Raw genomic sequence first — 13,306 nt, forward strand, 5'->3', positions numbered from 1 at the left:
CTTTGGCATTGCTCTTCACTCCTTCGCTACCACCAGTGATTCTTTTAGTCTCTGTTTCAATTAACCGGTCCACAGTTGGAAGGGCAAAATGACAAAGTCTGTTGTTTAATGTGCATGATAATATCGTTTGCATTGCAGTTATGGCCAGAGGCTCTGTTGTGTCATGACCCTTCACATTTACAAACAAAAACATTTAAAAAAGACATTTTACAGCTGCTCAAGTAACATATTGAATTAGTATAACTACTAAATTAAAAACAATTAGTTGAACATTACAGCATAACTGTAAAGTAGAAAGTGTGTAATCTTATTAAGGATCCTGTTCCTTACACAAAATGTAATGTCCTACACCTGAAAAGCAAGTAAACATGAAAAAAGTGTCTTAATGGCTAAATTTCAATTTTCATTTTGGTAACCATTAGTGCTTTGTAATGACAGTACATTTTAAATTGGTTCTCCAGCTGACTGATCAATCTTATTAAATATTTTCACTTAAATATTTATGCTGGAAGGAAGAAGTGACAATCAGTCCCTCTGCTGTCCGTTCATTTATTTACCCAACAGATACAAAATGATTTCATTTTAGTACTTTTCAGTTCAATTTGTCTGAGCAGTCCTTTATGCATTTCTGAAATGAGGCTATAAGCAGACACTGAACTAAATTGCCACAAAGCTTTTATAACCTCATAGCCTACATTCAGTCCTGATCCATAAAAATTGTAATTTCATTCACAGTGTAATATTTGCTCCTGAGGTTGCATATCACTGTTTTTAGTTATCATCTGTGTCCACTTCCATTTCAACTATTCATTCAATTATTTTTTTCTCCCTATAATACCCTATAAAACCCTACAAATTATTATACACATATAATATGTGTTAGGGTAATGTTTAGCTTTATTGCTGTTATGTACATCAACCCAAGCGTATAGCTTAAACGCATTTCAAATAAGAATTTATTCCCGCATCAGACGTAATTCATGTTTGTCACACACTTAACCCATTTTCATGAAATGGATGTCGCTCCTTGTGGTCAGAGTGACCCTCAAAATCACCTGATTACATTGTTCTTCTTCCACAGCTTTTAAGGTATTTTGAGTTTTCACAGCACGCAACTTTACATTCCCTTGTCTCTTAGAGAAAAAGAAAAAATAATGCTGCAAAATGAACACAGCACAGGCTTTTGAAGTTGAATTGAAGTGGAATTTTGCTTTATGTGATTATATCTCTTGGGTGGATGGATGTGTTCCTTTGGCGTGATATGTGTGAAAGCCATACTGCCATAACTGAAGCTCTTGCACTAATTATTTTTGCCAGCGAAATTCAGCAAAGACACGGCATGAGCTAGGACGTGCAATTACAGTCGGAGCCACACGTAATATTAGTTGTGTTACACTGATATTAAACTCAGGAATGTTTGTCTAACCATCGTATTTTGCAACAGTCAAGTCTTTATTGATCATTAGTGGTTCCATTGGAGACACCAGACAACAGCAACAAAACAGAGCGGTATAGAAACACTAAATCTACCAAGAAAACATCCAGAATCAATAAAATGAAATAAAAACAGCTTAAAAAGATTCTTAGTGAAGTTTCAAACAGCAGGGGTGGGAGCTGAAGCCCTTTTACAGCAGTGAGTTGAGCATGTCATTACAACAAAGATCTATTTCTGGCATGAGCGATTGGCAGAAAAAACTATCAAACACATCATAAAGTCTTTACTGTGAAACTCTATTCTGGATGTACAACCATCTAGAAATTCATTTTGCATCCCTTTTCAGCAGCTGTTTTTGTATTTGTTTCATCTACTTTCACACTTTATAGAGTATTGACACATTTGCATAATAGTATCTGATGGTGGAGAGGAAGTTGCATTGCTTTTATTGAAGTTCACAGTAATGTTAAAATGAATTAATGTGTTTTGAACCTAGTAACAGCTGGCTCTATCCACAGTGTATGTCATTTTGTGTTCAAAGCATATATTTACCAGTATAAGAATATGTTTGTGTTGTTGAATACAGCTGTGCCTTGAGTACAATTATAAGTGTTCCTCAATTGTAACAATAAACCACAAGTAGTGCAACATCTAAAGACGTGTTCATGCAATATGTATAACTGATCCACTTGAGCCACATTGAAACAAATATTGCGAAGATGTTGAAAAACAGATGCAGGAGAAATCTGTTATTTCTTCAGCTGTCCACCAGATGGGTGGAAAGGAGCACCATGTCTGAGCAGACCCACACAGTAAGACGTGGAATTTGAGGAAGAATAAGGAGGAAGTCATGCTCACGGTAAAGGAGATAACATTATGACATAACACTGAAGTCACATTTGGGTGCTTGGAGGGGGTCCAACACCAGATCTATGTGTGTGAGTGAGTGCCCCGATTGTGAGTTTTTCATATTTCTGAACGACTTGGTTGATTGTAAATCACACTCTTCTAAAACTGGAAGCATTAATGTGCTTCATCTCTGTGACCATGGACTCAAGGCAAACTGATACAAATCAAAAGAGCATGTCACCATTGTACTAAAAAAATACAAAGGTATTCATTCATGCCAGTGTGCTCGCACTCTCAGTCATACACATACACTCACACACACTCAAGAGGTGAAGTCCCACAACCACACTTTGTGCAAAGACAGGTGTTCAGCCAAGGCTGGTGATGTTGGAGCGACCACCGGGGGGTCCTACAATGCGGTGGCCAGACCGACGAGGGACATTGTCATCAGTCTGTGCCCCTGGAACAAAATTAAGATATTACATTGATTTACTTAAATATTAGAAAACTACTTAATTCAGAACCTTCAGTATACATTCAACACATTAATGAAATCATTGGATTTTAAAACTTATCAAATATATTGTTTCTGTTACCTGACAGGCTGAAGTTGGACTGGTGAAGATTGCGTATTGGTGGTGGTTGGTGAGAGGTGGGTGAACTTTTGGCCGATGGAGCAGGAGTAATATATTTGGGGGTTGGGACCACATCATACACAGGGCCGTCATACATCCCACGAGTAACGGCCTCCTTTCCCTTCATCTGGATAGAAAACAGAGACACAAACGCAAGGCTAAGCTATTAGTCATTCCTCAGAAGCAAAATCGCTGTAACTCATCAGTTACAGTTATTTTTGGCATGGTAAAACCAGTATATTTATATTGTTTAAATATTGTTTAAATACATTATTTACCTTTACTTTATAGCTTATGATCAAATGTGAAGCTACATTCTTGCTTCAGTTTTCCTACCGTAACGATGCACAACAAAAGTTAGAGCTTGGTAAGTGACAGTTGTCTGTTGGCTTTTATGATGATGATGATTTTTTTCTTTTGGGTGTCTAAGATACCTTTTACCTGTTCTGCTTCCTGAAAAAAATTTATCAATTGTTAATACGATTCATTTTTTTAGTTTTTTAGGTCCCTTTTTTCTAATATTTCTTAATCACCTCTATCCATCTTAAAAAAAATGGTTTGTGGACTGTAAAAACACCAGGGACAACAATGGAAATAAGTCCAAGATGTTATCAGTCAATGTCTAACAAAGTCTGACATGTTGTATTTATAAATATATTAGAATCTTGCCAATAAACCACAGAAAACCAAATTAAACTGACACTTACCTATCAGTGTGTATTTTTGAAAGTATTTTTGAAGAAGAAGTGCAGTTATGTGGAAACTATTACTGGATGTTGACTGCTTGTCTAATCTTTTAATGGAAAATATTTTTAAATGTCTATATGACTGCAGAAATATCAGTGTACTGTACCTGGTTCCTGAACATAACACGCTGGTAAGCGTGGTCTGGGAAGTGCTTGCGGGGAATAAATCGACCGGTACCCTGCTGAACCTGCAGCTTGCCTTCCTCATAAACCACCTGACCTTGACTCAACACCAGCACTGGACCCCCACGGCACTCCAGACCCTCAAAGATGTTGTATTCTGAAGCCTGTGTGCAGAAGGATAACACACATACAAGACAAAGAATGTGGAAAAAAGAGGGATTACACGGATTGACAAGGGACAGCTCTTTCATCCCCACCACCATTTAGAACACTGATACCCTACACTGGCTTGGCCCACTGTGCTATTTCAGCAAGCATTGTATCAGAAGGCTTAATACATGCAGTAAAATTGATGGGGTATGCAGTTGAGAAGATGGGGGTTGAATAAGTGAGAGGCTTGGGGCATATAGGAGGAGCGACAGTGTGAATACAGGGGGATGGGTAGAAAGATGGTAGCACAGAATGGTTGAGGGGTGAAGGGGGATTATAAACTAAATCCGGCACCGGTCTGGATTAGGGTCTTTGAGAGTGGCAGAGCAGAATGAATACGTTACCCACTGTGTAATATCTTTCACTGTGTTGTGTCACTTTGCCCATGGCAAATTTGCACCTCTAAGGCCATCCTGCTGAATACATAGTCTTGAGATCTAAAAGGTTGGTTTATGTAAATTGCAAAAATATATATATATTTTCTTACTTACTTCTGAGGGCATCTGGCCATAAAGATAGCTATGACTTTATTTGTCTAGGTTTTGAAATGTGATTCACTAAGATTTCTAATGCCATCCCAATATGAATAAGGAAGACTTTTTGTTTTGTTCTCGGCAATCAAAGGATTAAAACCACAGTCCTCATTGTGAAAAGCTTTCACTGGAACTACTCTCTTTTGTGGAAATTTCAGTGTCATTGTAAATGTAATAATGGTATGAGTATTTCATTCAAATCTTAGATTGAAAAAAAAAACACAAATCTGAGAAAAACATTTAAAAAGAACCTATACCTAAAAAAAAGCCTAAAACCTAGCTGCATGTCCAGATACCACTTGAAATAAATAAGAAAATTGTTTTTTATGATCTTCTTGGAACCAAGTCTTTCGAGATATATCCCATACTCAATTGTAAGAGAACTTTCGCTTTCGTATAACCTTAATAATCAGTGGTTGTGGATATAATCTCATGCATGTATTGCATTATTCTTTTCTATTATACAACCACACCTATGCAATATGGCATTATACTGTTGACAGTAACGCCAGAGTAGACTGAATATTGCATTGCAACTTAATAAATAAGTACATTTCAGGTTTCTCTTAACCTCCTGTGATCTTTCTCTTTGTTTTCTACCTATTCCACACACTACCATCTCCCATCTGAAACCGTCTCTCCTGCGGCCTTTCTCCTGCCTCCTGTCCTTCATGCATTTCTGCTCCCTCAACTTATGCAGTATTTGAAGATCAGTTTAATTGTCAGAACATCAGATGAATTACCTTGTTGCTCCTTGTATATTATTCAACAATTTATCCATCCTTCCTTTTCTTTTTCCTTTCCTTCTCCCTTTCTATTTTCTTTTGCTCTCACCGACTGCTGGTTTTTGGCACTGATGGTTTTGACGCTGTTAGGGTCCCAGATAACAATGTCAGCATCAGAGCCCACTGCTATCCGGCCTTTGCGTGGGTATAGGTTGAAGATTTTAGCAGCGTTGGTAGATGTGACTGCCACAAACTGGTTTTCATCCATCTTCCCCATGGCCTAAGAGACAAAGAAGTGGTTGTTAGCAGAGGTAGACTAAACTCACGCTCCACAAAAGAAACACACACACACGTCCTCATTTGCTCACCACGGCCTTGTCCCAGACGAAACCCATTCTCTCTTCCACTCCATTTGTTCCCTCTGGGATCAGGGTGAAGTCATCTTTACCAATTGCTTTCTGGGAAGTGCTGTACGTGCAGTGAGCGCTACCTACCACCTGGAGATCCCCACTGTATCAAGCCAACAACATAAACAACACAAAATCAACAGAACACTTCAGTCATTCACCTGTCAAATGTTATATTTTTCCCTGCTGAGATTTGAAATGCCTTGACCTCTTGAATACAGGCAGCTCAATCTTTGTGAGCACATGGCCAGTTACAGGGCGTTTGGCTTCAAAAATCAGTTAAAGACAATATTCACATTCAGACATAAAGACAGATATTTACACGATAAGCCACCAGGTGTCCTCATGGAGCATGAGAGTTAAAGTACAAGTCATGGAGTGGCCAGGGGCAGAAACACCAGACAGCTGAACCAGTCAGAATGCTGCAGCGCAGCTGCAAGATCCACTGCATTATCAAAAAGCAATCAACGTATATACTCACTTTACCCCTGAATATACAAAAGGATGAATCAGTTAAAAACCTATAGTAAGCATAATTTCTCATCTAAGGTTTTTGTTAATTATAGTGATTACTTTATGATAGTGAGCTCTGGGATCACCATCCAAATGCCATGACAGTGCTTATTATGGAAATAATGGGCCTCACTGAAAAGCGAGGTAAGGTTCCGTTCTTTTGTTCTCGAAAAAGAGTCTAAAAATACACCCTGTCGCTTCAGCAGAAGCTCAAATGTAACAGCAGTATCACACCACCAGTGTGACAACACAGACCCACCCTGAGAAGCTGGAGTTGCAGATGAAGGGTGAAAGAGGAGTGAGGAGGAGGAGGAGGAGGAAGGCAGTTGGTAGTCAAGGCAACATATGATGAAGGATTCTAGCTCTTGTTCTATTTATGGAATCGGGGACAGTCAAAACTGTACAGCAGGATGTTCTGTGCATTGTGTATTTCTGTGTGTGTGTGTGTGTGTGTGTGTGTGTGTGTGTGTGTGTGTGTGTGTGTGTGTGTGTGTGTGTGTGTGTGTGTGTGTGTGTGTGTGTGTGTTTGAAGTGAGAACTGAGGTGGGTGTGGTCTGGGGCACTTTATCCCTCCTTATGCTCATGAATTACAACTTAATTTGCTATCATGCATGTATTTTACCTTTATACATTAATAAAGATATTCATATACTTTATACAGACATTCAAACAAGTCCTTTATCCATTATTAATCTTTCATTCTCCTCATTCACCTTCACCTTCTCTCCATCTGTTTTTCTTTTGCACTCAAGCTGGTCTGACATTGTGCATTACACTAGGAGTTGTTTGTGGTATGAATACCAAACTACTATCTAAAGGCAGTGAGAGTAAGATCCTTGTAGGTGTCTCCTTTGGTGTCATCCAGCTGATTTGCATTTCACTTTCTGCAGAGGTTATAGCTAAATTAAGCACTTTTCTGCCCTCACTCTGCATTAATTAGAAAAGTTTTTACATGTTCCAGTGCTCATGAAATATACTGTAGGCTATATATTGCGTCAAGCTTCTTAGAGAATTATCATCACATACTTGAAGAAGTGGGGGGACTTGCATTAAAATGAGACTTTAGTGCATTTACTCAGTTTGCATCATGTGCATCCATTTCTGAAAAGGTTTAAGACGTACCAAGCCAGCAGCGTGTGGAGGTGGTCTGGGGTTGTGGGGTCCGGACTCAAAGGTGGAGAGGTCACATAAGCAGCCGCTTTGGCCCAGTTCTTGCTCCAATAGTGAGAACCATCAGTGGCCAGGCTAGCTGTAATTGGCTCCCCAAAAACTACAGAACCTGGAGGGTAAGATAGTGGGAGAGTGATGGTCAGGATTTTATAAGGAGATGTTCATAAACAGTGGAAGTCATTCAAATAGACACAGACACATGAAACAATTGTGAATCTGATGTGTAAAAGAATGAAAAGAAAGAGAGGCTGACCTTTCCTACGGGCCTGGGTGATAGTGTCGGCAGCACTCTTGCTCATCACCTTGGTGATGTAGACAGGACAGTTCACACGGTTGCCAAGAGTGATGGCACGGAACACCGCCTCGGCCTCAAGCTGCATTGACAGGAAGTAACGAAAATATTGAAACCTATAGATGGATGCATAGATGGATGGATCAGTGGATAATGGGGTATGCAATAATTGTATCACCTCTTCAGGACGGCTCAGAGGATGGCCTTCAGGTCCGGTGATCCCCATTCCGAGGATTTTTCTCTGTTCCTAAAAAACAAATGTAAACAATTATCTTCATAGCCACTATAATAACTGTCAGCATTACATAAAGTACTTCATGTTTTATCCACAAGATTAACGTATTAGTGCCTTTATTGGTATATTTTGCCTGTAAAATTAAAATTGCATGGTCTGTCACACTATCAAAAGTGTGCACTGTAATCCTAGAATGCCAAGTTGCTGTGCTTCCAACAGCATAGTCTGGAGAAAACCAGACCCCAACCCCCTGCTGTTTCTTTTTTTTTTTATCATTTCTTTGATTTCATTGTTCTCAAGGGGGTTGGAGCTTCTAAACGTTTTTCATCATCCATCTTTCTTTTTCCATTACAGTTTGGTTAACAAGTGTATCATTATCATTCATCAGCACTCCCATTATCATCCATTACCCTCATTTATCTTCAAATACATCACGGTTTTTGTCATAATTGTCCCCTTAATAAGGATCGTCATCTCCATGACCACGACTACTACTTTTCTTCAGTGCTTGTCAGCATTATCAGCACCTTCACCCTCACCATCTTAATCACCATTACATCATCATCATTAGTATAATAACGGTCAACAGCAATGGTGGCCTATGATAAACCTGTCATACCTAGCAGCTGCAGAATTAATCCTCTCTCTCTCTCTCTCTCTCTCTCTCTCTCTCTCTCTCTCTCTCTCTCTCTCTCTCCCTCTCTCTTTCTTTAGCTCTGGGGAGTTATGTAACAAGAATATCTTTCAACTGCAGTGGAGGTTGCATGGGGCAATAAAGATAAAAGATTGGTGGTGATTTAGTTCAGTCATTATATATTGTTAGTTCTCTCATCACAGTAAACTGCTGTGTCTGGAGGCTAAAAGGTGAAGGTAAAGAAACGGGTTGTGATGGTGTAACAAGAGTTATGGGTTGCCAGTTGCCACTAAGAGACACACAGTGAGTCAGACTTCTTTTGAAGAGGTTTTGTAGCACTTACCTGAGCAATAAGGTCTCCATTTTCAGCATGAACTAACACCACAGCACCCAGCTGCTTCAGGAAGGAGAAAGCCTCATACAGCTGAGGGCGAGATGAGTCCAAAAAACAAAAAAGGTATTAATGGTGAAAGGAAAGAGCAGAAAGACACGAAAAAATTAGTCATTAATGCATTAGTGCAGTATAAGTGAGTATGAAACATACCTCAGAATCTGACATCTGGTACACGTCCTTATACGCCATGTACACTTGGAAGGAGTTGATACCTGACAACAGTGGAAATGATGTATTCATGACAAGAATGTAATAAAAGGGAGCTCGGCAGCAAGGATTACAAAGACAAACTGTGCGAGTGTAGCCGAAATAATGCATCATGAAATGCAATAAATACAGTCAAGATGAAGGGCAAACTTCTAGTTACAAAATATAGAACCTGATCTACAACCTTTTCTGTTTATGTCTGGCATCTGCGTCAAAGAATTACAACTCTCAACTTTATTTCTGAAAGAAATTGATCACACAGGCAGCTGCCTTGGCTCAGTTACTGCTTTATGTTGTAGCTTCCCCAAAAGAAAAGTGATTTATTTATTTTTTTTACTTAAAACAGATTACAAGCTGAATTTATACCCTGCCACCATGACAGCACCATAATGAGGACAATGGATTTCCGCTGTGACTTCACTATAAGAGGATTCAACACTGGGCCAAATTGTTTCTAAATCAGTCCCTATTGTTCCTGTGAAACGGGTCCAAAATAGGGATAAACATGAGAACATGAAGTATTACAGCAATGACCACAGCTCTGAAATATCATGGAGTAAGAAGAAAATGATGTACCTTTCTCATGCACCAGGAGCTCCAACTCATCTTTAACAGTTTCATTCCACTGGGGGATGTCTACGTGCAGGGAGTAATCGCAACATGCCTTCTTATCCGCAGCCTCCTGCCAGCACTCGAATGCATCCAGCAGACTGTCCCCGGGCTGAGGGGTCACATGGTCAACTGAAAGGTGGGAGGGGTCATAAGTTAAGATGGACAGAATGTGATCAATATTTCTCAGTACTTGAATGAATATGTGGTTACACAATGCACTGTGGCATCCACACTCACTGATCATGGTGGTGCCCCCGGCAAGTGCAGCCTTGGTGCCCTGGAGGAAATCATCAACAGGGTTTGTGCCCAGGTAAGGCTTCATCAGGCAGGTGTTCACATCTATCCCCCCTGGTATCACCATGTGGCCATTAACCTCGATCACCTTGACACCCCCAGGTACGACGAGATTCTCCCCCACCTGCCTACCAAGGATAAGATGTGTGTAGCGACAAAAAAGGGGTGAGGAGGTGTAGAGACGACAGCGGGAAATATATGGGTGTGGATGAAAAGGGGTTGGTGGAGGATGAGGAGATAGAAAAGGGCATGAAGGGAATATGGAAGTGAAATCATTATCGCCTGCAATATGTGTATGCCTCTGCAGTTCTTTGACATAATTGGCTTCTTATATACGCACTTGATGAGCCCATCCTCAATGTAGACATCTGCAAAGAAAGACTGGTCATCATTGACCACCCGCCCTCCTTTGATCAACAGCCTTTCACTCTGCAGGGGAGAAGCACAGAGAGAGAGAGAGTGAGGGAGGGAGGGAGGGAGGGAGAGGTACAAGAGGGGTTGAATTCAGTCTTGACATTTTGATATATTGCATAATCAGTTATGTAATCCATGACCTTATAGAAATATTATGACACAGTTGATGAGGGTGGAAAGAAATGCGGAGCCTCACAAGTGCTGTATATGGGTGGGGTCTCACATAAGCTAATATTAGTGCTGTATAATAATAAAGTACAATTAAATGCTGAATATTTAGAAGCAGGTGTAAAACAAGCACGTTTTTCTCAGTCGAGCATGCATCCACACCCTCTACCACCATGCAGAGCGCCTGGCAACAGCATTTGGAAGATGTTAGGTTTCCGTGGCAACCGGCGATCACCCATCGTGCGAGATGACGACAGCTGACAGCCCTGTTGAATCCTCAGCATCTTTGGCCAATAAGGTTGCTTAACAAAAAGGAGCACAGTCTGTTGCCAATTTTCTGTCACCACCATGCTTGGGTATGTTAATTGTATGTTGCCTTTGGATTCATTTGGCAGTTAATAATACTCTGGATACGATAGAGGAGGCTTTCTGCAGAATGCTTTAGCTGAAGGATGCATCTTTGCACAATTCCACCCTCACACCGTTGCAGTGTTGTTTAATGCAAGCCATTGTTTCCTGTGCGTGCGTAGGTTCGACCGTCACGTCAACCGACTTAATCCCTCTGACAGGCGACGAGATTACACAACACTGTCCAACCCTGAGCGAGAATACGCGCTCGATTTGACACACAAGACACTGAGAATGGACACCTCTCCGACCTGGTTTTCACGCAGGAGAAACAGTAAAGGGCCCTTCTGCTCTTTGCTGCCTCACTAAGATTTTAATCCCCTCTCTGCCGGCACTGGAAGGAGGGATTTGCATACGAGCGGAGAGCTTCTCATGCCAACGCCGCCGCTGACCAGGCCGGGTCGCTTACCGTCAGATGGGGGATGCTGTTCTTCCCCTGGTAACCGGTCCCAGACATGTTCTCTCTCCGTCGCTCTGCCCCCGGGCAGTCAACTTAGAAGCGGGTTGCGATGACCCCGGCGCCCTGCGCTGCGCTCTGCGCCCCCTTCTGCCTCCCCCCCGATGTGTGTTAGTGTTTCCGTGTGTGAGAGAGGAAGAGCGATGATGCAGTGAGAGACAGGTGACGATCCTGGTCGTGCGCGTGCGCGTGCGGAAAGCGAGCGTCTGGCCGGAGGCGTTCACGGCCCGGAGAAAAGACTGTGCGCCTCACACCCCCAGACAGGCGCGCGCACAAACAGCTCACGTGAAATCACAAAAACAATACCGCGCGGTGCTGCGTGTCGCTGTCCGGTTCAGCACCACAGATGACAGCGTCAGTGTGTCGACGTGCCTTTGTGTATTTTTGGAGAATATTGTTTGAGCTGCGTAGACGGAAACCGAAATGGCCAAACTGCATTGCAGCACAAAAGTTCATCATTTATGCAGACTGATGCATTTGCCTCAGAATAAAAACTCCACAGGCGTTAGAAATTAATAAGACGACACATGTCCCAAAACGAGACCAATACAACACCTTTTTTCGTATATGTCATGAATGCTTTCAGTCGTTTTTGTTCTTTCTTTATATAGGCCAACAGTTCCCAGCATTTTGTGTTACAGCACTTGATGTGTAAGGCTATTGTATTTATCAGGAAGCATGCTCACACATGACACAGCCATCAGAATTTAACCAAAAAGCCAGACACAGAGACAAAAAAAAGTAAAATCGTCAGCACAACCTTCAAATTCGGGCTTTCCTTCCCGGATGAATATCCGATCTCAACACCGGGGCGTCCGTCGTCTGTCTCCCCGGGCGAGTCAGTCAGTGACCCCTCCCGGACCTGGCTGGGCGTCTTTTCGATAGGGTGACCTGCATCCAAGACCCTTTCCCGGCTCCCGCTTCTTGGGGTGCGGCTCCCTTTCCTCCCCACCGCGTAATTGTCGAAGTCTATGGTCTTGCTTTCAAACGCCCCCTCCACGGAGCTGAACATCCCGAAGCTTTTCCTTTGGTTCGGCCCAGTGCTGATCGGTCCCGCCAGGTAGACCGGCAGCTCATCCTCCCGGTTCCACTGCCTTCTGCAGTCAGACATTGCTGTGGCTTTCACTGGAGACGGAGACTATCCCCGAATCTGAAACGATGGAGACAGAAGTCTAGCTGATTTCACGTCTAAACCGGGTCACAGACAGCCCCGCCTCTCAAGCGCGCTCTGTGAACTGTGAAAAGCTGCTCTCTCCGGGCTACTTCTTCACACACACAGACACACACACACACACACACACACACACACACACACACACACACAAAACAAGTGAAATGATGCAGTGCTCTAGTTTTAATTAGAGGAGTGTCAGTGTGAACTAGTTTTATTGTGAAGAGCCTATAGTTAGTGACCACGCGTATAAAAGGAGAGCATGTCTTTCTACCATCCCTCTCTCTTTCCCTTTAATGTGTGTGTGTGGGGGGGGGTCACACCATCAGCGGATTAAGGCAACATACTGTGTCATCTCTAACCCACATCTGGAGGAATAGACAGATTGTTAAATGGTGCCTTCAGGGTTAACTGCCGTTGTGAGACAGAGAGTTAACTGGGGGGGCTGGTCTATTCCCAGACACAAGCCTAGACTGAGTGCAGGCTGCAGGTACGACTCCAGGCTGCAGCAGGTGCTTTTTATCTCGACTGAGCCGGCAGGTCAGTGACCTGCCTGCTCATGGGATGTTTGCTGATGTGAGCCGACAGTGTTCCAGGCAGCAACAGACTGTCCTTCTCATTGGCCCATATGAAAGGGCGAGCGAGAGAGAGAGAGAGAGAGAGAGAGAGAGAGA

The 13,306-nt window shown here is 42.2% G+C and overlaps 1 protein-coding gene across 2 annotated transcripts; it reads right to left on the reverse strand.

The window, feature by feature from the left end:
* Positions 1 to 1,431: 1,431 nt before the first annotated feature.
* crmp1 (collapsin response mediator protein 1) lies at positions 1,432 to 12,719 on the reverse strand. Of its 2 annotated transcripts, none has more exons than XM_051384654.1 (14): positions 12,222 to 12,719; positions 10,355 to 10,443; positions 9,958 to 10,142; positions 9,685 to 9,849; positions 9,052 to 9,113; positions 8,851 to 8,931; positions 7,817 to 7,885; positions 7,600 to 7,720; positions 7,299 to 7,455; positions 5,625 to 5,766; positions 5,366 to 5,536; positions 3,773 to 3,952; positions 2,881 to 3,046; positions 1,432 to 2,744 (listed from the first exon to the last, which is right to left on the reverse strand). In XM_051384654.1, the coding sequence occupies exons 1-14, from the start codon at positions 12,570 to 12,572 to the stop codon at positions 2,653 to 2,655; spliced, it is 2,031 nt and encodes a 676-aa protein (XP_051240614.1). In that variant the 5' UTR covers positions 12,573 to 12,719; the 3' UTR covers positions 1,432 to 2,652. The 2 variants fall into 2 exon arrangements, with proteins under 2 accessions (XP_051240614.1, XP_051240615.1); XM_051384655.1 differs by lacking the exon at positions 12,222 to 12,719 and adding an exon at positions 11,414 to 12,186.
* Positions 12,720 to 13,306: the final 587 nt, after the last annotated feature.

Source organism: Dicentrarchus labrax, unplaced genomic scaffold (genome assembly GCF_905237075.1).
Source record: "Dicentrarchus labrax unplaced genomic scaffold, dlabrax2021, whole genome shotgun sequence".
Lineage (NCBI taxonomy): Eukaryota > Metazoa > Chordata > Actinopteri > Moronidae > Dicentrarchus > Dicentrarchus labrax.